General features: G+C 48.0%; 2 protein-coding genes across 2 annotated transcripts in view; both read left to right on the forward strand.

The window, feature by feature from the left end:
• The window catches only part of CLNS1A (chloride nucleotide-sensitive channel 1A), a 368760-nt gene that overhangs the window by 176615 nt on the left and 166184 nt on the right, over nt 1-25961 (forward strand). The gene's annotated exons all lie outside the window — the stretch shown is intronic.
• The window catches only part of GDPD4 (glycerophosphodiester phosphodiesterase domain containing 4), a 55242-nt gene that overhangs the window by 18811 nt on the left and 10470 nt on the right, over nt 1-25961 (forward strand). The window contains exons 8-13 of the mRNA XM_068424702.1: nt 13176-13384; nt 14011-14114; nt 15249-15342; nt 21094-21153; nt 22845-22943; nt 25239-25332. Of these exons, the coding sequence (XP_068280803.1) occupies nt 13202-13384; nt 14011-14114; nt 15249-15342; nt 21094-21153; nt 22845-22943; nt 25239-25332 (634 nt within the window). The 5' untranslated portion in view covers nt 13176-13201. The remainder of the gene's footprint in view (nt 1-13175; nt 13385-14010; nt 14115-15248; nt 15343-21093; nt 21154-22844; nt 22944-25238; nt 25333-25961) is intronic.

Genomic DNA, 25961 nt, shown 5'->3' on the forward strand with positions numbered 1-25961 from the left:
TTCTGCAAGTGGTTGTGGATCATGAGTCATCCCCGGGGACCAGACATTGGGAAAAAACATGCTCCAAGCATGAGAGACTATTGAGAGTGGTGCCTTGAAGGAGTAGAGAGACACCAAATGGTTTTAGGGGAGGGCTGGAGGAGAGGAAAAAGTGATCTGTGCGAAATGTGGTTCAACTTTGGAATTTTATTTCCTGTGATGGTCACTCTGGAATAAAGCCAGGGGTTAAGGTGCCTTTTCCACCCTAAATTCTCGTGGCCAATATGTGGCTTTGTTTTAAGGTGAATAGATCCCACCTTGGAGTGAGGCTTGCTTCACCATGCAGTGTTACCAGACACATATCACTCATCCACAGCCATGGGGGTTCCTCAAGGGCTTGTCAAATTAACCCCACAAAATCGATTGGTAGCCTCAGAAGATCTTGCCTTAAAGCATTTGCATGCAACTACAAATGAATCCAGGTCTCAGCAGACACTGGGATTGAAAACTGAGCAGGCCAGGCCAACCATTTTCAGCACAGCTCCTGCTGGGTGTCTGACCTTTAGACTGCAGCGCAAGAAGTCCTCTGTGATGGGGATAAGTCCCTGTTCAATCCCAACAGATGCAGGATTTCGTCTGTATTTATAGGTTCATTTAGTTGAAATGCATTTGATTATTTGTGTCTGTTCAAGGTGTGGTGGCATAGTACAAAATACAGGCCATTAACCTTGGTGGAAACCTCCTCATAGCTTTGAAAGCCACAGCCATTGCGTCTTGGAGGTATACTACAACAAACATGCATAGCCGTTTCTCTTTTGAGCAGAGGAGGTATTTAAAAGACGGGTAGATGTGGTGCTTAGGGATATGGTTTAGTGGTGGCCTTGGCAGTGTTAGATTAATGGTTGGACTCGATGATCTTAAAGGTCCTGTCCAACCAAAGCGATTCTGCGATTCTATGAAATATTGTCCATGCAGTCGCAGGAGCAGTTATTCCGTGTTAATCCCTTCTACTTCCACATTCGTTCGTTGTTTCCTCTGTTAAGCCCTACGGTTTCTTTGTGCTAATGGCAGCTCAAAGCCAAAAGCTAATCAATTAATGAAATGTACTTTGCATATGTTTGTCTTGAGCTGCACGTACTCCCTGGGATCCCACACAGAAGTAAAGTATAATTAGGGCTTACAAAGAAACTGTTGAAAGTCTTGGTGATAAATTATAATTATCATCTGCCAGGGAAAGGAAAGGATACAGAGTATATTCCATATCATAGGGAGATTATGACTAGCTTTATTTTATTTGATCCTTTTTCCTTTCCTATGTTAAACCTCATTAATTCTCTGAAAACCACGCCCAGGGAGGTGGTGGAGTCACCATCTCTGGAGGTGTTTAAGAAAAGACTGGACATGGCACTTAGTGCCATGGTCTAGTTGCCATGGTGGTGTCAGGGCAATGGTTGGACTCGATGATCCCAGAGGTCTCTTCCAACCTGGTTGATTCTGTGATTCTGTGAAAAGGAAAGCAGATGATGGTGCAATAAAAGGGATCCTAGGCTGTGATCCAGAGCCTTGGGCAGAAATGCAGGTTTAAGGGGTGTTCTTTGCTGAGATTTTCTGGCTGGTAGCAAGGTCTGTGTGCAGCTCGTGGTGATGGTGATCAACCAGCAGCTTGCCAGGAGGCTGATTTTACTCCTTTGCATCTGTTGGTGAGATGCTGTGGAAGACTCCTGGGTGGAAGGGCAGGAAACGATGCCTCAGAGAGTGGTGGGATGGCATCAGAAGTCTCCATGCAAGGGAGCTGCAGGTGCCAGGGAGGCTCAGCTCAGTCTCAGGGCACCTCCTTCCCCTAGCATGGGGTTCGCTTTCTCTTCAAATCCCTTGGAAATGGTGGTATGATCAAAGTGGGCATCACTTCTTTCTATCTCCTGCCTTGCTACACCATCAAGATGTTCAGGGCAAGCTGGCCATGCTCAGGTGCTGAGAAACGACCATCTCTGTCCCTCACATGGCTGCTGGTACTCATGTAATTTTTTTTTCCAATTCTCTTCTGTCAGCTGAACGGGAATTGTGTTTGTACTACCTGAAAAGAGCCCTGCACCCACCTGCCCATGTGTTGAAGGATATTGTATTGGAGAAAGCTGGGTAGATGCAGGATGAAGAGAAAGACTTAAAAGGCCCAAGGAAAAAGCTATAGGGTGATGCCAAATTTGGCTGTCGTACCTGTTTACCCCTTGAAAGATGGATGCCCCAGCTCTACAGCAGCACAAAAGACAAGGATATTCTCTCTTTGCTTGTGCACTGGCCTCTCAAGCAAGCTCGTCTTGCAGTACCTTCTGCCTTCAGGCCATGTGGCTGAATATGTTTCCTGCTTTTTCCCTCCTCCTCCTTCCTCCATCACCCCCCTGGGCTATTGCTGCTGCTTTTCCTCACTCTCTGTCAAGCAGTGGGAAACAAGCAGCCCTGTTCAACTGCCTGCGATTATGGAGGCTCTTATCTGCGAGCAAACAAAGTCTCTGTTTGCAAGAGAAAGACCTGAGATCTCTTGGGTTTATGGAGCTGAAAAACATATGTTACTGCTTTCACGGCTCTGTTGTTAAGGAGTCCTAAACTTTGCTCTCCTACAGACGCATGTTTTCCTGCTTGCTCTTCGCTCCCATGGCTCTCCCGGTGAATAGATTCAGACGTGGTTTCCCTCCTCTATCCATGTACTTTTGCCTGGCGGAGATGGGCAGGGATTGCGGATGACCTCGAAATTTTAGGAGCACTCTGCTTCAAACCTAGATGCAAGCACTGTAACACCTATTGCTACGTCCTGGCAATGACTGAACTGCTCCAAATCCTAATGCAGATCTCCTGTCTTTTGGCCTCTGCATCTACCATATGCTGTGGTATTGTTTGCCCCTTAGGTGGTTGCTGAGTCCAGATGCTGGGGTATTATCTTTGTTAGGATCAGGTGGTTGTGAATTCAAACGCTTCAACGTTTGACGTGGTCTGAGGCATTGCAGATTCAGCCAGACCTTGGGAGAGGTGTTGTTATGGCATCTGGATGCTCCACCGCAGCTGTAACAGCGGGCTGGTAATTTGTGAGCAAGGATGAAACTGTGGGATGGAGAGTCATGGAGAACCTGAGGGGCAGATGAGGCGTAAAGAGGGACCTTGCATTAAAGTAAACACAGTATCTGAGCGCATTGAGGTGCATCTGAGGTGCACATTGAGGTGGCAACTGAGGCTGCCAGTCGGCAACGGCGGCAGCGGCAGCGGCGGCAGCAACTGAGGTTAGTGCGGGGAGAGATCAGGCTGTAGCGGGCGAGTGGTTTCCGTGCGGTTTCCGTGCTCCGGGCCCCCGGAACAGCAGCCCCAGACCCGCCTGAACCCGGAAGTTCCCGGCAACGAATCAGGAGAGGAGGGGGCGTAGCCGGAGGCACCGTGGGAGATTTAAACGCGGTGAAACCGTAACAAACAGCCAGTTGTCAACGGCAACAAACGGCCACTTGGCAACGGCAGCAAACAGCCACTTGGCAACAGCGGCAGCGGCAGCGGCGGCAGCGGCGGCGGCAGCAGCGGCGGCAGCGACTGAGGTTAGTGCGGGGAGAGATTGGGCCGTAGCGGGCGAGCGGTTTCTGTGCTCCGGGCCCTCCCAAGCAGCAGCCTGAGACCCGCCTGGAGCTGGAAGTTCCCGGCAACGAAGCAGGAGAGGAGGGGGCGTAGCACCACCCCCTGTGATCGGGTGATAAAGAGCCTCCTGGAGGACAGGGACTAGTCCCTGCCCAGAGGGGAGAGGGGGAGTCAGCAGTGACTGTGTGTGTCCCGGGGCGGAGGAGGGCACAGCCCCAGGGGAGTGGCAGTTTGCACAGCAGTTCTCGCAGGCAGGGTGGCGAGCAGGGTAGGCGGGCAGGCAGGTATGGTTTCCACTCAGCGGGGTCCTAAGTCCCTTGCGGGTGCCAGAAAAGACATGGCAACCCAAACGGCCCTGCCGCGGAAGCATGCGGAGGTGCAGGTGTCAGGCTGCAGGGAGTGCCAGAGCCTGGCCCTGGCACTCAAGGGTAACGGAGACCTCACCTGTGTGAGGTGCGAACAGGTCGACGACCTGATCTCCTTGGTGGCCCAGCTCAAGGAGGAGGTGGAAAGGTTAAGGAGTACAAGAGCATCCCAGGAAGAGGATGGCGAGCAGTGCTGTTCCCTGCCTGTCCTGGGGAAAACGGACGGGCCTAATGCTCCCCGGGTAGTGGAGGATCCTCTTCCTCCTCCACAAGGAGCAGGAGGAGACCTAGGGGATGGGGGGCAATGGAGGCAGGTCCCTGCTCGGGGTGGCAGGCGAATCCCATCCCGACCTTCCTCCCCTCCCCACGTCCGCCTGCAGAATAGGTATGAGGTGCTGGAGCCTGAGCGTCTTCCTGAGTGTCGGGAAGACACGAATCTAGGTGAAAGACCCTCTACGGTACTACGTGAACAGAAGCAACCGAGTAAGAGGGTTGCAACCAGCTCCAAAAAGGAGAAAAGAAAGGTAATTGTTATAGGTGACTCCCTGCTAAGGGGAATGGAGGGCCCCATATGCAGGCCAGACCCGACTCACAGGGAAGTCTGCTGCCTCCCTGGGGCTCGGGTAAGGGATGTTGCCAGGAGGATTCCTCAACTAGTGAGGCCCTCTGACTACTACCCACTATTAGTATTCCAGGTGGGTAGGGATGAGATTGAAGAGAGAAGTCCCAGGGCAATCAAAAGGGACTTCAGGGCCCTGGGGCGTTTGGTAAAAGGGGTAGGTGCGCAGGTGATATTCTCTTCAATTCCTTTGGTATTTGGTGAAAATAGGAAAAAGACTATGAAAGTACAACAGATTAATATGTGGCTAAGAGACTGGTGCTGTAGGTGGGATTTTGGGTTTGTTGACCATGGGGCAGCTTTCATGGCACCGGGCCTGCTTATGCCGGATGGGGAACAGCTGAATCAGAAGGGGAAAAGGGTTATGGCCCAGAAGTTGGCAGGGCTGGTTAAAAGGTCTTTAAACTAGGTTCGATGGGGGAGGGGGATAAGACCAGGGCAGCCACAAATAAACCTAGGGGTGACAGGCCTGCGTCGGGGGCAAGGCCGCTAGCCCAGCTGAAGTGCATTTACACCAATGCACGCAGTATGGGCAACAAACAGGAAGAGCTAGAGGCCACTGTACAGCAGGAAGGTTATGATGTGGTTGCCATCACAGAAATGTGGTGGGATGACTCTCATGACTGGAGTGCAACTATGGATGGCTATAAGCTCTTTAAGAGGGACAGGCGAAGCAGGAGAGGCGGTGGGGTAGCGCTATATGTTAGGGAGTGCTTGGACTGTGTTGAAATTGAGGAAGATGGTGAGGATGACAAGGTTGAATGTTTATGGGTGAAGATCGGGGGAAGGTCGGCAGGGCGGACATTACGGTGGGAGTCTGTTATAGACCACCCAACCAGGATGAGCAGGCGGATGAGGCGTTTTACAAGCGGCTGTCAGAAGCCGCCCGGTCGCCGGCCCTTGTACTCATGGGCAACTTCAACTTGCTGGATGTCTGCTGGAAATACAACATGGCAGAGAGGAAGCAATCTAGGAGGTTCCTAGAATGTGTGGAGGACAATTTCCTCATGCAAGTGGTAAATGAGCCCACTAGAGGAGGGGCCCTGCTTGACCTGTTGTTTGTGAACAGAGAAGGACTAGTGGGAGATGTGAGGGTCGGTGGCCGTCTTGGGAGTAGCGACCATGAAATGTTAGAGTTTTCGATAGTGGGGGAAGTAAGGAGGGGCAAGAGTAGAACTTCTGCCTTAGATTTCCGGCGGGCTGACTTTAGCCTGTTTAAGAGGCTGGTGGACCAAGTCCCTTGGCAATCGGTCCTGAAGGGCAAAGGAGTCCAGGAAGGCTGGACATGCTTCAAAAGGGAATTGTTAAATATTCAGGAGCAGGCTGTCCCAGTCTGTAGGAAGGCAAGCCGTCGGGGAAAAAGACCGGCCTGGTTAAACAGGGAACTTAGACTAGAACTTAAGGAAAAAAAGAGAGCCTACTTGCTCTGGAAGAAGGGTCAGGTAACTTGGGAGGTCTATAGGGACATGGCCAGGTCGTGTAGGGAGAAGTTTAGACAGGTCAAAGCTCAATTAGAGCTCGATTTGGCTGCTACAGTCAAAGACAACAAAAAAAGCTTTTACAAATACATCAACAGCAAAAGGAGGGTCAAGGAGAGCCTCCACCACTTGCTGAATGAGGAGGGTAGTGTAGTGTCAGGGGATGAGGAAAAGGCAGAGGTGCTCAATGCCTTCTTTGCCTCGGTCTTTAATGTCAAGATCGGTTGTCCTCAGGAGACTCGGCCCCCAGAGCCTGAAGTTAGGGACAGGGGGCTGTGTGAACCTCCCATGATCCAGGAGGAGACGGCTGGTGACCTGCTGTGCCAGTTGGACACCCACAAGGCTATGGGCCCGGATCGGATTCACCCCAGAGTAATGAAGGAACTGGCAAATGAACTTGCCAAACCACTCTCGATTATCTACCGGCAGTCCTGGTTAACTGGAGAAGTTCCAGCTGACTGGAAATTAGCAAACGTAATGCCCATCTACAAGAAGGGTCGGAAGGACGATCCAGGGAACTATAGGCCTGTCAGCCTGACCTCGGTGCCAGGCAAGGTGATGGAACAGATCATCCTGAGTGCCATTACACGGCACATGCAGGACAATCGGGGCATCGGGGCCAGCCAACATGGATTCATGAAAGGCAGGTCCTGCTCGACCAACCTGGTCTCCTTCTATGACAAAGTGACCCGCTTAGTAGATGAGGGCAGGGCTGTGGATGTATCTATCTAGACTTCAGTAAGGCATTCGACACTGTCTCCCACAGCATCCTCCTGGACAAACTGGCTGCCCGGGGCTTGGATGGGTGGACTCTTAAATGGGTTAAAAACTGGCTGGATGGCCAAGCACAGAGAGTGGTGGTGAATGGGGCAAAGTCCAACTGGTGGCCGGTCACTAACGGTGTTCCCCAGGGCTCAGTTCTGGGGCCGGTGCTGTTCAATATCTTTATAGATGATCTAGACGTAGGGATTGAGTGCACCCTCAGTAAATTTGCAGATGACACCAAGCTGGGTGGCAGTGTCGATCTGCTGGAGGGTAGGAAGGCCCTACGGAGGGATCTGGACAGGTTAGATAGATGGGCCGAGACCAACGGCATGAGGTTCAACAAGAACAAGTGCCGGGTCTTACACCTGGGCCACAACAACCCCATGCAGCTCTACAGGCTGGGGGAAGAGTGGTTAGAAAGCGGCCCGGCTGAAAGAGACTTGGGGGTGCTGATCGACAGCCGGCTAAACATGAGCCAGCAGTGTGCCCAGGTGGCCAAGAAGGCCAATGGCATCCTGGCCTCTATTAGGAATAGTGTAGCCAGCCGGTCTAGGGAAGTGATCGTCCCTCTGTACTCGGCACTGGTGAGGCCCCACCTTGAGTCCTGTGTTCAGTTCTGGGCCCCGCACTTCAAGAAAGATGTTGAGGTGTTGGAGCGAGTGCAGAGGAGGGCGACCAAGCTGGTGAAGGGTCTGGAGGGTCTGACCTACGAGGAATGGCTGAGGGAGCTGGGGTTGTTTAGCCTGGAGAAGAGGAGGCTCAGAGGTGACCTTATTGCAGTCTACAACTACCTGAAGGGAGGTTGTAGTGAAGTGGGAGTCGGCCTCTTCTCCCGGGCAACTAGCGATAGGACAAGAGGACACAGCCTCAAGCTTCGCCAGGGGAGGTTCAGGTTGGACATCAGGAAGAATTTCTTTTCAGAAAGGGTTATTAGACATTGGAAGGGGCTGCCCAGGGAGGTGGTGGAGTCACCATCTCTGGAGGGGTTTAAGAAAAGACTGGCCATGGCACTTAGTGCCCTGGTCTAGTTGACATGGTGGTGTCAGGGCAACGGTTGGACTCGATGATCCCTGAGGTCTCTTCCAACCTGTTTGATTCTGTGATTCTGTGATCTGAGAGCAGGAACCTGGGAGAAGATGTGGCGGTAAAAGGGGAGGAGTGATGCCTGTGTAGAAGCTCACAGAGAATGAGAAGAAAAGGGTGCCTGGAGATCTGAGTACATTTTGAGCTCAGAAGGACCTTTCTGGCTGCCCTTGAGTTTGTCTTTGTCTTCCTCATCCTCACATGGGACTTGTCACCACTAAGAGGGTTTTCTTCTGGACTTCTGGAGTCGCCACTGGAGTGTTTGCTGGTACCAGCAACAGCACAGTGTAAATGCATCGCAGATACTTGCATCTTGCAGAGCTGCAGAGGGAGATGAGCTCTTAGGAGTCGCTGCCTTCAGAGTGAAGTAGCCCAAATATTTGGTGAGTTGTCTCTGGTCTTCCTGATCCCTGTCAACTCTTTCCTTTGCATCTACACACAAGCATTGCCTTTTGTCTAGTGCCTCAAGCATGGCTTGTGCCTTGTTCCTCAGCAGAGACCCATCAGTCCCCTACAGCTGTGGCGCAGAGTGACTTAAAGTCTCCCATGTGCTAGATGAGCCCTGTATGCCCAGAGGGAGCAGGAGCAGCCTTGGGTCAAGTAATGATCTGGGGCTTGTCAGGGTGGTTTCTGCTTTGGATGAGAGCTTGCTGATCCTGCTAGATGTGGTATAACGGGTTTATTTGCTTCCCTTGTCTCTAGCCTCTCTTGGTCTCTGGTTGTATTTCTGGATGGGTCTAGTAGGTGATGGCAAGGTCTTTTGTGCACAGCCATTTCTCTTTTGAGCAGAGGAGGACTTCAGCCACAGTAGGTCTCATCCCCTAGTCAGCTCATGTCAGAGAGGAAGAACAGCTGGCAAAGGATGGGAGAGAGTGATGGACTCCTCCTTCTAAACAGCTCCAAAGAATCGTTCTCATGGGCGCCGAATTTGTGAACTCAGATGCCTAAATTTAAGCCTTGTAAGTGCTGCTTCCCAAAGTTTGGCAAGAGCTGGATGCCACCAGGCCCTGAGGACTTTGTCTGGGGTCAGCTCTTGGACAGGGTGTCCCCTTCGAGCACACAGGGTTGTGAGGTCTGAGTCCATGATGGATACATAGCCCTGGGCTGGCATCCCAAAGAAAAGGAAAGAGGTTGCACCATGTTCATAGTGGCTTCCTGTTGCTGTTTGTGCTGTATTGTCCCCTGTATGTTCAGACACTGCATTGCACCAAAGAGCTCCTGTACCCCAACCATACCTTCTCCTCCCGGTGGAAACAGCCTTCAAAACCCCAAGCTCCTGAAATGACCTATGAGGAATGGCTGAGGGAGATGGGGTTGTTTAGCCTGGAGGAGAGGAGGCTCAGAGGTGACCCTATTGCAGTCTACAACTACCTGAAGGGAGGTTGTAGTGGAGTGGGAGTCATCCTCTTCTCCCAGGCAACTAGCAATAGGACAAGAGGACACAGCCTCAAGCTTTGCCAGGGGAGGTTCAGGTTGGACATTAGGAAGAATTTCTTCTCAGAAAGTATCATTAGACATTGGAAGGGGCTGCCCGGGGAGGTGGTGGAGTCACCATCTCTGGAGGTGTTTAAGAAAAGACTGGACATGGCACTTAGTGCCATGGTCTAGTTGACAGGGTGGTGTCAGGGCAATGGTTGGACTCGATGATCCCAGAGGTCTCTTCCAACCTGATTGATTCTGTGATTCTGTGAAATGCTCCTGAAGTGACAACACTTTGTAACTTCAGCCTAGCATTACTGAGCTAACTAAGAGTAACTGGCCCATGGGGACCACGTATTTCCTTAGTGGGCCAGATTGTCTTGTGTAGGACGATATACCTCTGTTTACTTGAGTGGACACATGTCAGAAAGCATCTGTGTTCAACAAGATGAAAGTTCAGTCTAGGTTTATTGCCTTTGTGGGATCCTTTGGCCCTTTGCAAGCTGCAGAGGAGCAGCTGGGCGAGGTAGCTCTGTCCATTGGGGCCTGGGAGAGGAGGGACAAGGTCTCTGGGCAGAAAAAGAGAAGAGGCAGAGCAGGGAAGAGGGATGAATGGATGTTGCGCCAGCAGAACCCAGAGCCCAAAGCACAGGACAGGTTATGCTCTTTGTTTCTTAATACTGAAAGGTTTTACGAAGCTGCTCATTGCTGTGGTACCCTAAACATCTTGGGCAACGCGGTCAACGGGGATTCAGGGGATGTGAGACATGAAGGTTTTTGCTCACCTTTGGCCAGCCCGATGTTTTTGGGAGGGCCAGGGGTTGGTGGAAGTGGTTGTGGAAAGGAGGCTGTGTTCCTCTCTTCCTCCCTCCCCAGCCTCCCCTGCAATGAAGGGTCCCTTCCCCAACAACTCCTGGGCTTGGAGAGATGACTTGTGTGGGAAGGCTAAAGCAGGAGTTCATTAAATTCTTAATTATGGAGATGTTCCTAAGTGCTCTGGTGCATAAAGCTGAAAACACCTTTCTCTGTCCACTGGGGGTGAGTCCAGTGTGAATTATTTAAGCATTCAGCTGACCAAGGCCAGATGACGTGTTTGATACATGAGAGAAACTGGATGCTGCGAGTGTTGAGTAGCCTGTGCTGTGGGTGAAGAGGTCTGCCCTGGAGGGGCTGTGGGTTGTTCACCACATCCTGTTACAGCTACCATGTGCTGAAAACCATGGGAAATGCAAGGAAAATCCCAAATAGCAGGTGACTGTGGACTCTGTACAAGGATGCTCTGAGGAGGAGAAAACATGAACTACAAGGAAAGACTAGAAAACCTGGGGGTGTTCAGTCTAGAGAGGGCTTAGGGGAAGACATCCAAACCATTGTGAAATATGTAACAGAGGAAAGGCTTAAGCTGGTCTTTATATCCACTATGAGCAGGACATGAAATAGTGGGCTTAAACTGTACCACAGGAGACTAGACATTGGGAAAAAACTTTTAATGTTAAAGCTAGTTTGGACTGGATTAGCCTGTCTTGGGAGCTGGTGGAATCTCCATCACTGGCAATTTTAATGAGGGGTGGTCTAACACCTAGATTTAACACCTGACATGCTGCTGTAACCAGCCAGGTGGAGTGAACAGTGTTTCGAGGTCTCTGTTTTCTCTGGTTTCCTGTCAAATCCTACGTGCTCATAGGTAAATATTGATGTGTGAGCCTCGTGCCCACACCAGGAATCTGAGTAACAAGCCTCATGGCTCTCTGCCAGCAAAAGTGATGGTTTTGGTCCAGTGTCCTGTTGCTGAAGGAGAAGGGCTGGGCAAGAACGGATGCTGTGGTTTGGTGATAGGGGAACTCATGGTTTAGGGATGCATGTAGGAGGTAACAAATACTGCAACCCCATGACACCCTTCTGGTAAGAGCTATGAAGGTTCAAATATATTCAAAAGATGCGTGTGGGGTAACTGCTGGGTTTACAGCAGGTGTACTTGAGGATGGCTGATGAAGACAGCAGGATCAGCTGTCGGCTGCACCACTCACTGGTGGAATAACGCCCGCATCCCCCGTCTGTGCTCTGGGCAATTCAAGAGCAGGATCACCACGTTGCCACATGAGATTGGCATCAATTTTTTACTATGGGGTGACCTACTGGTGCCCAGATCTGATACTGCTGAGCTTCTAGGGCTGGCTTGACCCCACCATATCCAAGAGTGTGTGATTCCCTATGACTGTCCTGGGTGGGCAGACACGTCTCTCTCAGGAAAGCATTCAGACCATGGCACGCTTGGGCACTGCCCAGCTAGTAGTGGTCCAAACTGAAACCCCTTTTGTTTAATTTCCATCTTCTCTCCTTGCACTCCAGCTGGCAATAGGTGGGACATTTGGAAAGGGTACCAGGGATGTGTCATTTGAGTTTTAACTTGCGTCTTATGTCTCCGTTTTATTTGTGCGTTCTGCAAACTGATCAGTTTTTTGGAAGTGTCAATTTGCAAGGATTTATCCACTGATTTCTGCAAAGACACACTGGGCTCTGAGTTATGTGCAAACAATTTATGTGTGCATTTCATCCGTGTGTACACTACAGCAAATTGTTCATTCTTGTTCTTAAATGACTGTTATTACATCAGATAAATCAGGGAAATTGGAGTCCTCAGCTGGGACTTTGCAGCAGACATGCTGGGATTTGAACATGGTTGGTATGGACAGTGGCACTTTTTAATGCAACAGAAAAACATCTCTGGCTATGTCTGTACTCTAAAGAAGTGCTGGATAATGGTGCTTCTTTGTATGCCCACACAACCATTTTTTTTTCTAAATCTTCCCTTGCGGCCTGAGAATAATAGAATCATAGAATTGATTTGGTTGGAAAGGACCTTGTCAGGATCGTCCCCCTGTGCTCGGCACTGGTGAGACCGCACCTCAAATCCTGTGTTCAGTTTTGGGCCCCTCACTACAAGAAAGACCTTGAGGTGCTGGAGTGAGTCCAGCGAAGGGCAAGGAAGCTGGTGAAGGGTCTGGAGCACAGGTGTGATGAGGAGCAGCTGAGGGACCTGGGGGTGTTTAGTCTGGAGAAAAGGAGGCTGAGGGGAGACCTTCTCACTCTCTACAACCTGAAAGGAGGTTGTAGCAAGGTGGGGGTCAGTCTCTTCTCCCAGGTAACAAGTGATAGGACGAGAGGAAATGGCCTCAAGTTGCACCAGGGGAGGTTTAGATTGGAGATCAGGGACAATGTCTTCACTGAAAGGGTTGTCAAGCACTGGAACAGGCTGCGCAGGGCAGTGGTGGAGTCACCATCCCTGGAGGGATTCAAAAGCTGTGTAGATGTGGTGCTGAGGGACATGGTTTAGTGGTGGCCTTGGCAGTGCTGGGTTAGTGGTTGGACTTGATGATCTTAAAGGTCTTTTCTAACCAAAACAATTCTATGGTTCCATGATTCCTACATGAACTAGTTAAACTGGTTGCAGGTTGCAGACAGGTCACAGTGATGTTGAATTAATTCCCATGGCTAAGCCTAGGCTCAGGTTCATCAGACATAATTTGGGAATCTGCACGGAGTGCTTAAGTTAGTGATTTCACTCTCCAGATCTCCTGTATAGTCAAAAGGATGCAGAGGTTCCCTCAGAAGTGATTCAGGGCACCTAAGTTACAACCAGGAGAGCCACTGACTTCTGAGGGAACTTGCAATGACCACACTTTTCTGTTAGACATCTCACTTAGGTATATAAAATCAGGTGAGGTGTCCTCAGCACTCTTTCCCGCTGGTTGCAGCATCCTCTTGAGAAAACTTCCTCTCTCTTTTCTGATAAGAAAAGCTTACCCAAAAGGAAAGGAGGGTTACAGTCTCCCCGTAAAACTTGTGGTCTTGTTTCAGGAGGAAGATGAGATAAAGCTACTCAGATGGAGGCCAGTTCCACCAGCCTCAAGACTCTCAAGTTTGGGAAGCTGAAGGTGGTACGTCGACGCTTGCTACAGAGGTATGAGCATCAGCCCTTCATCTCCTGCCTGGCTGGTTTCTACAGCTGCCGGTGGAAGCGGTACCAGCGCAGAAGAACCGAGCCTGGGAAGTGCTGCTGCAAGATGGTAAATTAGCTCAAAATTAGCGCAGGCATTGATTTCTGTGTAGGGACAGGCCAGTCCAAGCTGACAAGTGGCTGATGTGTGGACCAAAGGCATCCCAGCCCAACAGCATTTGGAGCCCATGGAGATCTGTTGGGTTGTTAGATTTCGGCTCTAAGCAATTGATGTGTCGCTGTGTTTCCATGGCAGGCTCAGTTTGTCTGTGCCACCACGCAGCTAATAAATGTGTGGTGGCAGGAAAGGACCTTGCACCAAACCCTCCAAGCCAGTGAAACATCTCAGAGCCATGGGATAAAATTAAAGAAGGAAAATTTGGGCTGAGTGTTCAGTAAAGATTGTAAAGATGGTTGCTGCCTAGTGCAGTTCACTCCCATGTGAAGTGGTCAAAATCCTGTTCATTCGCCAAGTCATGGGGTCTGTTTTCCCCAAATGTAAATACTATAGAGTAGTTTTTTGAGGACATCCCCCTGCTCACAGGGGACAGGGAGAGAAGACCTCTCCATATCTACTTGAGGAGGTCCAGCACCAAGCTACATGTTTTATGGACAGCCTAAAAGTATCTGCTGTTTGCTCTGATTGCTTTGGGGTAGACCATGTTCTGACCACTTGTTCTCCCTCTCCCTCTCCAGTGGGAATGTGTGTTTTTCCCATTGCTTGTTGGAGCTTTCTGCTTTTCTCTGATCTTTCTGTACGTGGTGGGTGAAGCAAAAAATGACTACAATAACTTTGACTGGTAAGTACCATCTTTTTTTCTCCTCTCCCACTCCTTGGGCAGGTCCCCAGGGTGGCTGGGAAGAGATGAGCACCCTTCCCAGCAGCTGTGCTGCAGCAGGGCACTTTAGCCATGAGCCAAAGATTCGACAACTCAAGCTCTTGGTTACAGCATCCAAATTGAATGCCCAGTGACTTCAGAGGTGCTGAGGCTCTGCCCTCTGCTTGGCTACACTTTATAGGTGTAAGTGCAAATCTGGGAGAAAGGGGAGAATCATCATCACAAAAATAATGAGTGAAGGCAACTAAATAGCTCTTTCCTTACCTTCTCTGAGTTATTTCCCCTCTGCCCCTGTTCCCTCTGAAGAAATGTAGTGGCTGGCATCAGCAATTGCACCAGCTATCTCACTGCAAAGAGGATTGCATGTTCTCAGGCTTCAAAGTAAGAAACAACCAGCAAGGATTTATGCAAATCCTTTTCTTCTGCAGGACATAGGAAATGGTTATGCAAATCTGACCCCTAAAATTAAATTAAACCAGTTCAAATATTATGGGGAGGAAAAGTGAAATAATGTTATTCATCCTTATCGAGCCTTTGGGTAAAAAGTAAAGCTTCCCTCTCTCCTTGGGCAATCCCTCTGCAGCTCCTCCAGCTTTCTGGTGTTTTCTCCTTCAAACCTGACCCAAATCCCCCTTTTGCTGCCGCGCCCTACACAACCGCAGGCAGACAAGGTGGGCTGTTGGCCTGAGTCATGTCGTCTTACTGCTTCCCCAGCCTGCCTTGTCTGCAGCAAGGTGCTGTGTCTTACAGTCAGACTGGGAGCTCTTTGGAGCAAGGCCATCAATTTGGTCCTGTGTTTTACCACCCCAGCACACTGGAGTATTAGTCTGGTGGCTAATGCAATCATGGATTTGAAGAAGGAGACTCTTAATAGCTTTTGCATAGAATCATAGAATCGTTTTTGTTGGAAAGGACCTTTAAGCTCATCAAGTCCAACCATTAGCCTAACACTACATGTTGCAGAGTAGGTTATTCCTCCCTCCCTCTTTGTAGTATTGCTTTGAAAATTTCAAAATTTCAAGGAACGAGGCCATTGTTCCCCTCTAGTCCATGTGTTAAACACAAACACTATTATAATATTTTATTGCTTTTTAGGTATAACTACGGGAACCTGGGCTTCTGGTTTCTCTGGTCTCTTGTTCTCTTGATTGTGGCTGCAATCTTGTTCACGTACATCGCGTTGTTATTGGTAAGTAATGCTCCTTGTAAGCTGACTGTGATTTATAGTCCTAAAAAGCAAACACAGGGATGGCTTTAATGTGTCAGACCAAAGCTCAGCCTAGCCCCATGGATGATCTCTAGACAGTGGATACCTGGGGATGATTGGGAACACGAGTGTTTGTGGTACTTTCTCCCCATGTCAACCTGTGGATGACCAGTTTCAGTTTGGGGGTCTCTGAGCCAGATGTAGATTCTGTGATTTCTCTCAATGATTTCCCTTTGATGAATTTGTCCAGTGCCTCCTTGAACCCAAGTGAAGATGTGCCAGCAGTGGCTGGATTTAGATTTAGGGGAAGCTAAATATTGTTCTGACAGCAGGGAAGTACGAGGCTCTGAGTCATGTAGCAGTGGTGGTATGTTGTCAAAGCTGATTTATTCTTCTAATCCTGAAGAAAAATGCTCATTAGAAGAAGGAGAACATTATCACTGAAGCTGCCTTGACTCACTCTGCTTTGCTGGAGGGTTTCTCTCCAGGTAGAGACTACAGATGTGGTCACAAAATGCTCCTGAAGCTTATGCCCAAAGAGGTCATATTCCTGAAATCTTCACTTTTCCAAATCCTGTGAAATTTTCTCTAGACTTGTGATCTGCTGTCTGCTTTGGTTACTGGAAACATACCAAAAGCAAGTGTTTCCTAAAATTTCTACCTAATCATCCTTTTCCCCTGTCCTTTCTCTCATAGAGACCCCCCAAATACAGACAGATCTGCATCTGTGTTTCCACCTTCGGCATAGGCTAAGAAATCACTTTAACTCCAGGGACTGGAGTCCATGTTCAGTCTCATGCCTGCTCCAACTTTCATTTTGAAATGCCAAGTGCTGAGGATGAGATTATGGCTTTGACCCACCTCTGTGACCAAGGCAACCAGCTTTTATCATCAATTCCTGCTGTTCTTACCCATTCCCTGATGTGTTATCATATAGTCAGTCTGTGAATTGCTCATGGCAGGAAATCTCTTTTTGCTTTGTTCATGCAGTGCCTAACACAATAGGTTTCTGGGGTCCTTTGTCCCTGCTGAAGTACAAATAAATAGTGATTTTATTCTAGTGCTAGCAATAAATTACCAAAGTGATAAAAAGAACAGCTGCTTGGCCATGCCTGCAGCAATCAGTAGCACCACAAAAGCTGTGGACTAACTGAGCTCTGAGTATGACAAATGACAATATTTAATTACAAGGATTTTGTGACACCCTGGTGGCTCTAGAGCTCAACATCTATTATTCAGCAAAGCCTACCTGGTTTTTCCAGTGGCCATGGAGTAGTGTGGGTGGTTTGGCGGTTACAACACTACTTTGGGCAGCTCAGAGCTTTGCCGTGTGACACAGATACCTCTGAGATTGTACCTCAGCAGGCTGTGGAGATGGAGTCAACCTCAGGAGCAGACTAACCCATCATATCACACACTAGAAATAATCTTTACAGGATTTCCTGGGCTTGGGGAGCCTGAAGACCCCTGGGGCTGGTGTATCAGCTCAGCTATGCTCTGTCTGGATCCAAACGTCAACCAGTGTCCAAGCAGTGGACTTTCTTAGAGGAGTTTCATGTCTTTGGCAGCATGAATGTGATGACTGCAAGTTATCAGGGCAGGTAATGGGCAAAGTGAAGCCAGAAAGGAAGATGGAAAACATGAGGTGAAATTGGTGTCCTACATGGTTCAGTTCAGTCTTGGTCCCACTCTTCATTGTGTAGACACACCCTCCTCCTCCTCTCAGCAGCTCAGTTCTGTCTAATGAGGCTAACAGCATTTGCCTTCCTCAGGAGGGTGAGCACAGATAAACCTGAAAGAATACAAGTAGTCTGCACGCTATCAGACAAGTCCTACAAAAGAAACACTTCAGAGGTTCCTCTGCTCTGGGGACAGCCCCTACAATGAGGGTCCATTTGCTCCTTGTTTTTCTGAAGCTGTTAAGCGACCCACCCAAAGCTGTTGTGTATTTCTAAGGGCACTTGCCTTGCTTGCATCACCATGTCATCGTGTCTCATTTGGCAAGATTGCTGCATGCATCTACGTTGAGCAGTGGGCGTTGGGAGGCACGAGGCCCCGCACCATCAGAGCTGTTACCTAAACAGGATTAGGTCTCGAAGGAAAGCAGAGCGAGAAAAGTAATCAACACCACCGTTCATGCTCTCACTATCTCAAAGCATGCAGGATCATATGACGGTTACACGCCTGCGTGCAGGATCTTGTGATGACAACTGTGGCTTGGCCATGCTCATCCCAGCAGGGCTCCTTTCAGAGAAGGACTCTGCCAGGAATCCCCCCCCTTCATTGCTGCTTGCAGAGCTTCCCCATTACAGTGTCTGTCCTTTCACTGTAGCCTTTGATGAACCACCCAGCAAAACTTTAACAGCCTCACAGGCTAATAAGTGCAACCCAGCCCTTCCACACCTAAATAAATATATCAGTGTGGGTACTATACGATAGCTGGATCACTCTAATACGTTTCGTACAACTGATGGCAAAATAGGTTGCCCCCATGATGAATTACATCCTGTGTTCTGGTTGAACAGTGCTGGATGGAGTCTATCCCCTTACATGTTTCAGGAAGGACTGGAGACCTTCATACAGGCAATGTTTCCTTGTGATGTTTTGCATCAGCAGCCCATCACATCAGAAAACTGATGCCCTTGTTGGAGCAGAGGGATTTTATAGCAACCAGTGGCTGGTCTGGTTTTGTTTGTGAGCACCATACCCTCTTCCTTAATGATGGCACCCAACTGGAGCCTGCAAGCCTCCTTCCATGACCTTATTGTGAACCACTGAAGCAAACACTCTTCTGCCCACCGGCCACCAGCGGGTGAACAAAATGCTGCACAACAAAGCCCTTGCTGTCTTCGCAGACGCTCTCCGTCCTCATGCATCAATGTAATTTTTTCAGACAATCAGTTTCAATTAATTCAATTGTTATCACTCTGCAAGACAATTTTCTCATCCCCATTAGAGCTCAAAGGTTAAGCTGAGGGGTCTAATTGCAGAACAGTTCATGCTCAGCGGTGAAGAAAAAAGTTTTCTTGTTCAGTCTTTAAACACCAACATAACGTTTTCTTCTCTGCAGCTCAACCATGTTTGTTCCAAGGGTTTTGAGGAGGCAACTCATGACTGTACAATGTAAAGAGGTTCAGGTGTGTTGTGGCCTCTGCATTTGTAGGCTAAGAACGAACTCAAAATAGGTCATTGGCACTGAAGTTCAAAAAGTGATCTCAAACCTCCACCCCTAAGAGACTAGGGTACCGGAGAAGTTCTGAGTTGCTGCATTTTTGCCAGACAGTGTATGATGGGACCTGAATTCTGCTGTTGTGAACATGTAAGTGAGCAGATGTTTTAGGTGAGCTGAGTGTCTAAGTGCCTGCCTCCACATCTTTGTGGTGGTAGGTTCAGAGCCTGCCTAAGCCTCACCAGCAGTATTGAAATCAGCACAAGGTCATTCCCATGCTGAAGCAGAGTGGGATTAAGGGTCTATTGTCCATCCTTTTTCAGCATAACCTTATGGTCCCTCTTTCTGAGTCTACTCAAAAGAAAGGAGACAGAGGTGCAATCTCCCTTGCATCGAATCCATCTCTCTTGCCACGGGGAAGCATCTCTTAAATATCACTTTGCAGGTAGATGGTGGAAGGGGGACACTTCCACACCTCATACTAAAGAAGAGAAGAATGCAAGCGTTGGAGGCTGTAAGATACAGGGAGATGATGGGGCTGGGAAGAGGGACCTTAGCTCTAGCCTCGGCAGTAATACTGGTCACTTAAACCCACACGTCTGTGTACTTGTATTAGACAATCCCAAGATATGTGTGGAAGCAGTTTGGAAGAGCCAGACTTGCTGGTGCTGGTTGTCCCATTGCTTGAGGAAGTCCTGCTCTATGTGCAAGCCTGTGGGACATTGCTAAAGGCAGCTGCTCTCCATGGAAGAGCATATTGGACAGATCCTGAGGCAGCTTTTGAGGAGCAGGATGAAGCTAGGTTATTGTGACCTGAAATGTTAAGCTTCAGGGGTACACAGAAAGCAAAGAAAACTCAAGCTGACTGTGCCAGAGCATACAGAGGATAGACCTTGTCCATATCACATCAGCTCCATCAGGTCCATAAAGATGTGATCTCCTACAGTCACCAGCAGTGCAACTGCAAGAGTTCCTTCTTCACCCTGTGAGGATGAAACCTGGTGGTTATTCTTCTTGTAAGCTGATAATGAGATGTTGTTTCCATCCATAAAAATGAGCTAACCCTCCGATGGCATTATCAGATGTGATGCATCATTCATACAAAAGTTGTACTGCAGTAGCAGGGGAGAGTCTGGTTGAGCATGGCTGGGGAAATACAAGTTTGGCTGTACCTTAGGCAAGGACCAGGTCTTTGTAACATTCCTTGCAGAAAAGGGGCAAAGTGTCTTTTTTTCTTCCGTTTTCTGAAATAGCTTATTTAAATGGGGCTGGCTTAAGATCTTCAGCAGTAATTCAATTCTCTCTGAGCTGCTCCCATGGTTACTCATCAGGTACTGGGTGTAGGATTCAATTAATGGAGGCTAACGTGTCAAGAGATACTTAAAAGCTAATCTGTATTCTCTGCTGAGCTTGTATCTCGTTTTAAATCAGCGTGATTCTGGAAAGTGAGTGTGTTTGTAGCTGGATGGGAAACAGCTTACATTCCTTTGTGGTTGTGTTTTGGGAGAACAGAGCCCCTTCCCCTAAATCTGTATGTTCTGTTTTCACACAATCCCACTGTGTTACAGTCTGGATGGACCTGGATCATAAATGATCCTTCTCAGTGGAGCACTGATGTCTACTAACACACACTTCTCTTTAAACCCTGGTATCTGGTGATAATGGTCCCCAAACTATCCCTTACAGTGATCGGGAAGCTTGCCCCAGGCACTCAGATTCCTGAGCATAGACCTGTGCCTTTTCGCGGCAGCAAGGTGCTTCTCCTGGTGAAATTCATCACCAGGTTCATTGGTTGCTTAGGTCTGGGACAACCTGAAGAAACTCTTCATCAGAGTGGTGGACTGGCTTTCCTCATTCTTTTCTTCTTGGTGTTCAAGGCTTCTCGGGTTGTGCCCTGCCCTGGCTGGGGTTTGCTTTGTGCTGCTCAGGAACCCTTGCCAAGGGCTCCTACTTGCCATTGGGCAGGAAGGAAAGTGCCAACCACTAAAAACTACAGTTTTTTAATCTCCAAGGTAGTTTTCCCTGTTCTGAGTTGTGCCCATCTCTTGTGTTTCCTGTGATTACTGTGGAAGCATTGTCTCCTTTGCTGTCTGCTCTGTATTTTTCTGGTGCTTTGGAGGCCTTTTTTAGCCCCTGACCTCTCTCCCATAGTTGATATGCCTCTAACCACGACAAATGCACAGAAAATAGGCAAGGTTAGTGCTGTATTGGTTTATACCATAGCAGTTGATCCTGGACATAATTTCTCTTTCAGAGTTTGTACTCACAAAAAAAAAAAAAAGAAATAAAAGTGTGTACCCCAAAGTGCCCAATTATCTGTTACCCATGAAAGGGCTTTGATCCTGCAAGGCAGCAGCCTTGATATGTGCTTGGCCATTTCAGAAGCATTTTTACTGTAGCAATAAACACTTCTCTCCATACACCTGCCCTGCTAACAGCTTTGAAGTGCAGGAAGACCCAGTGTAAAGTGAATTCCCAATGCAAAAATAATTCCAGAAGTACCTCACTGAACACACTTCATCATCTTCTACCAGGATGCAAACAATCTCTTCTTGATTTCCCAGGTCGTAGCGATGTGTTTGCTTGCAGAAGGTCAGCAGCTGTACCTACACTGGAGTCACAAGGTGGGGAGACTCAGGGCTTTCTGGTAACTCTAATCCATGCTTTAAATCAATTGAGTCTGTGGTGTTTCTCTGTATGAAAAACTTCTTAGATTATGTGAGAGAAGGAAGAGGGGGAAGAGGTTACTCTTAGGAGACTTTAGATACCCATAAGAATGATATCTCCACCTAAGCTGATCACCTAAACTCCCTTTGCAGTCAGTGGAGGGAAATGAATCCTCTGAGGATGCAATTAATTCAGCTGGTCATAGACATCTAAATTAAGGTGAGATGAATCACACATAACGTACCTTTTTTCCCCACTGACTCTAAAAGGAGCTTGCAGTGACTTGTTCATGTGAAGATGTCTATATTTAACACGTCTACGTGTGGTAACATGAAGACAAAAGCAAAGTTTTCATGAGAAGCACAGCATAATTTTCTGTAGCACACTCCAGCAGCAGTGAAAAAAGTGGCTGCTGTCTCTGCAGAAGAGAAAGCTGGCTTTTCCAAGGCATTCCAGTGCCTTATGCCTTTTGGTCTTTGGGTGGTTTGGGAAATGCCACCTGGAGTTTTGAAGGTGCAGAAACAAACCCTCAGAGAGTTGCTTCTGAAAAACGATGCATTAGAATCACCTTCCTTAAGAAATTCTTGAGGCTATGTGAGGCATTAAAGAAATGAGCCTCTAGCCATACAGTTTAGGGGAGAATAATGTGATAGTGCCATGGTCTAGTTGACAGGGTGGTGTCAGGGCAATGGTTGGACTCGATGATCCCAGAGGTCTCTTCCAACCTGGTTGATTCTGTGATTCTGTGATTGCCAGTCTTGCAGTGGAAGGGAATAGCTGAATGTGTAGATACTTGATCCTGTGTTTCCTCATTTAAGTAATGGAAACGCAGTCATCTTTACTATTGAAAATTGGCTTCCAGAAGAACCAGAAAGATGTAGAACATTTTATAAAAAAAAAATTACACTGCATCCTTGGCTGGAAGAGATTAGGAATGGATTATTAAGGTGTTGATCTGTAGGATCCCCCTGAAGAATGGTTAGGGCCTTGATCCAATTTCTACTTGCACTTAGTTCTCAGCACACAGATGATGTACCAAGAAGAGCTTGCCATCACCACTGTGCTGGTACCAACCTGAGCAAGAAGCTGGAGAATAGACTGAGCTACCTCCTTACTTTTTTGGTTAAAAAGTGAACTCTCATCTCTTAATTATGGGAGTGTTTGCTGTTACTGAAGCCTGATGCAAAGCAGCTCACAGGATAAGGAAGCTGTGTTGCCGTCTCTTTTGGGTGGAGTTCATCACTTCTGCATTTAGCCATGTGCAAGTTAAGGATTTAATGCAAGGTGATCATCTAGGCTCCGTCTACATCAACAGAGAGGGGGGGGCGGGGATCTTCCGTCATAAAGCAAGTGGGAAAGGATCACCTCTGGAAATTCCTCTCTTTCTCCAGTGATTATAGAGGGAGCCCTGAGGACTGACTTAGTTGGGTACCCAACTCTTAAGAGCAGTCTTGCCATATGGAAAAGCCAGTTGATAGCACTGTTGGTCTGGTTTTAGTCCCATTGGATCTCTCTGTCTCTGAACTGGCGTAGTCAAGCTCATGTATCCTAAACCTATCAAGTTCAAGCTGCTTAAATAAGCCTGTGAGTCAAATGGATGGCAGACCCTGTGGAGAAATGCTGATTTATATCTTCTTTGTCTCCCTAGATTGGGACTTTTCTTGTCCTCGTTTTTTCTGTCACTGCCCTCTCCGTATTATCGGTACTGTGGGCAGATCAATGGAAAACTGTCCGTCTGTCATTCCAGGTAAGAGGGGCTGGGAGGTCTGTTTGAAAGAACAACTTGTTTATAGAAGTATTTTGTAGTAATTGGTAGAATTTTTTTTTTTTGGCAAAAATGTTGTAGGTGTACTGTTAATTTGCAAGTGCCCAGGGCAGGTAAATCCTGCAACCCTGCAACTGGTAGGGTTGCTGGAGCAAGAACTTTCTCCCTAATAGGCTCCTGCCAGTTCAGCAGCTTTAGCATTAGCACAATTTCAGTCTTCTGTCACTCAGAAAAGCTTAATCACCTGCAGGCAGGATAGCACTGAGTTTTTGGGGAGCAGGTGGGGAACGCTGGTATCAGGTGGGACATCATGCTGGATGCAAGAAGTCAGAGTGCATGGTCTGCTGGCCTCTTCAACTCTCACCACATCTGAAGATGGAGGCAAGAGCTGCCCAGTGCTGTTTAGTGTCTGAGCAGCCAGGTCCCCACATGTATTGGGAAGGAAGAAGTATGTAGCCTTTCACTACACAGCTGCCTTGCAGATGTTATTTGGGCCTAGCATCTTTCCCCCATGTGGTTTACTGCTTGTGAATGTTGGGAGAGCAATGCATATGGAGTGGAAGAGGAATCACAGCTGTGGTGTTTGTAGGGTGTGGTTAATTGCACATTCCTGCTCTACAGAGTTTGGTAATCGTTGGGCTATACACTGGTGAAGGTAATGAGAAACCATCAGGTTCTCCTTCCCCTCACAGACTCCAGGGGAGGTGGATGAGGAGAAGGAGACACAAGAGCCTCTGGGTTCCCCACAGGTGCTGTTTATTTTGGGTGTTCATGCCCTTTGAGATGCTTCACATGGCCTTCCGCTGCTGTTGAGTCACCATCCCTGGATGTGTTTAAGAAAAGACTGGACATGACACTTAGTGCCATGGTCTAGTTGACATGGTGGTGTCAGGGCAATGGTTGGACTCGATGATCCCAGAGGGCTCTTCCAACCTGATTGATTCTGTGATTCTGTGTGATTCTGTGACATGAATCTCTTGTAAATCCTATGTCATGTCCATTAGCCTTGCAAAGCTATCTCAAATATCCCGGACATCTCAGATGACACCTCTGTTTATGCAACTGAATCCTGCTTCTGGTTGAAAGATCTTGGTATCAAGCGTCTAGGGCAGACAGTATCACATGCAGTAACATCTCTCAATGGCTGCTGCTTTCTTCAACCCTTCCAGCTTAGGGAATCAGGCATGAACTAAGCAATAGGAAAGGCTTGCATCTAGATAGCTTTTTTCCCTAGCACATACCTTAGTAACTCTCAGTTCCAGCTGCAACAGAAACTCTGACGAGCATGAGAAAATGATGGACTGGTATCTTTGCCAGATTTGCCTAGTTTTATGAAAAGTGTGTTGTACCAACATCCATTCTGCGTCTGTACAAGTGACAAACTATTTTTGCTTGGTTTCCAGCTCTGCTCATGCATTCATGACAAGCACAGAAGTGATTCTTAGCTTCTGATCTTCTTGTTTAATCTTTAGGATGAAAGAAATCAAGTCCAATTACTATATCTGTTCAGCAATAGGTATTATCTAATATATCATAAGCATTAAATGAATATCTTGTGTTGTGTTAGTAAATCAAGAAAAATATCTACACATTGAGTTAGAAGTGGAAAAGACAAGAAAAAAATGCAATTAGCCCTAATGCAAGTAAATTAAATGCTTTGAAATAAACAAAACTGAATTATTTTTCTGGAATATATTGATAATACGTGAAACTAGGTACTGCAGGGTGTATATGAGTCTAATAAAGTCCATGATCAGACATGTACCAGATTAACTACTTCTCTTACACCACAATAGTTAGTTCCATGCAGGTGTAAATACCGCATTTTATCACTCAGATTTATTGATATCAGTTTAACGATTTAGCTGCAGAGTGGTATGGAGATGATTGTTACCTGGATAGGATTGGATTGGGTTAGATTGGATTAAACTGGCTGCTCCCTGGAAGATGCTCACAGATTGTGGCATAGTGGTAATGGCAATCGCATCTTCATGGATGAGGACAGCCATGTCCCCTTCAGGTGACTTTGGAGAAAGGAGAGCTGTGTAGTGCAGTGAGGATCACTCAGCCTGGGTAGCTGGCCTGGCTGGGGGCACGTATGTCTCCTCCAACTCCAGAGTTGTTTGGTGGATCCAACACAGGTGCAGGAGAGAGACTGAACTGCTGGTATCTGCAGCAGGAGCCAGTCCAGGTGGAAGGCTGTAGCTGTGTTGGGGTTTGTTTCCATCTATCTCCACACCTCATCCTTTAACTTAAATCCTTTTCTCTCCTTGCCAGATCACAGCTCCCTATCTCCACATAGGAGCAATAACCATCATGGTCCTCCTGTCCTGGCCCATGGCTCTTCATGCCATCAGAGCAGATAAGAAAGGTACAGTAGCTCTGCTTCCTGCTCCCTATATGACAAAAGATGTATATCAGTGTGGGAGAACAGGTGTGCAGGAGCCCTTTCCTCCCACACCTGCACTCCAGATGGAGGAGACTTTCAACTTCTGTGTATCCCAGGGAAATTAGCAGGGCTGGGGCTTTTGCTGTGCACTATCCTGTGGCTGTCCAGGTGTGTTACTGGTTTGCATGCTCCCTTGCACAGTTTTGGCCTATACAAAGGCAGTGACCTTCCTTGAGATGGAGGAGATTAGCAGAAGTACCCACGTACTGAGTCCTGCATGGAAATTTGTTCAGCCCTCTGCGGGAGAAAGCAGCCAGTGGCAGCTCTCTTGGCTGACCTTTGCTTGCTATACTCAGTTTCGCTGTCTCAGAAGGGATCTCCAGTCCAGTCAATACACTTCAGGCTACTGCATCTCAGGAGAAGCCAGCTGAGATAGGGTAAAAAGCTTTTTGATCAGTTCCTAGTGTTATCATCTCATGGGAAGTTCTTGTCCACCTCTGAGAAGTGTGACCAAGTAGTATAAGGACAAGACCAGATGCCAGGAACAACTGCAGAAGAGCCTGGCTATTTGTCTGTGACCTAGTCTCTCCATATAGCCAAAATTATCTACA

The sequence above is a fragment of the Nyctibius grandis genome, chromosome 2, assembly GCF_013368605.1.
Source record: "Nyctibius grandis isolate bNycGra1 chromosome 2, bNycGra1.pri, whole genome shotgun sequence".
Taxonomy (NCBI): domain Eukaryota; kingdom Metazoa; phylum Chordata; class Aves; order Nyctibiiformes; family Nyctibiidae; genus Nyctibius; species Nyctibius grandis.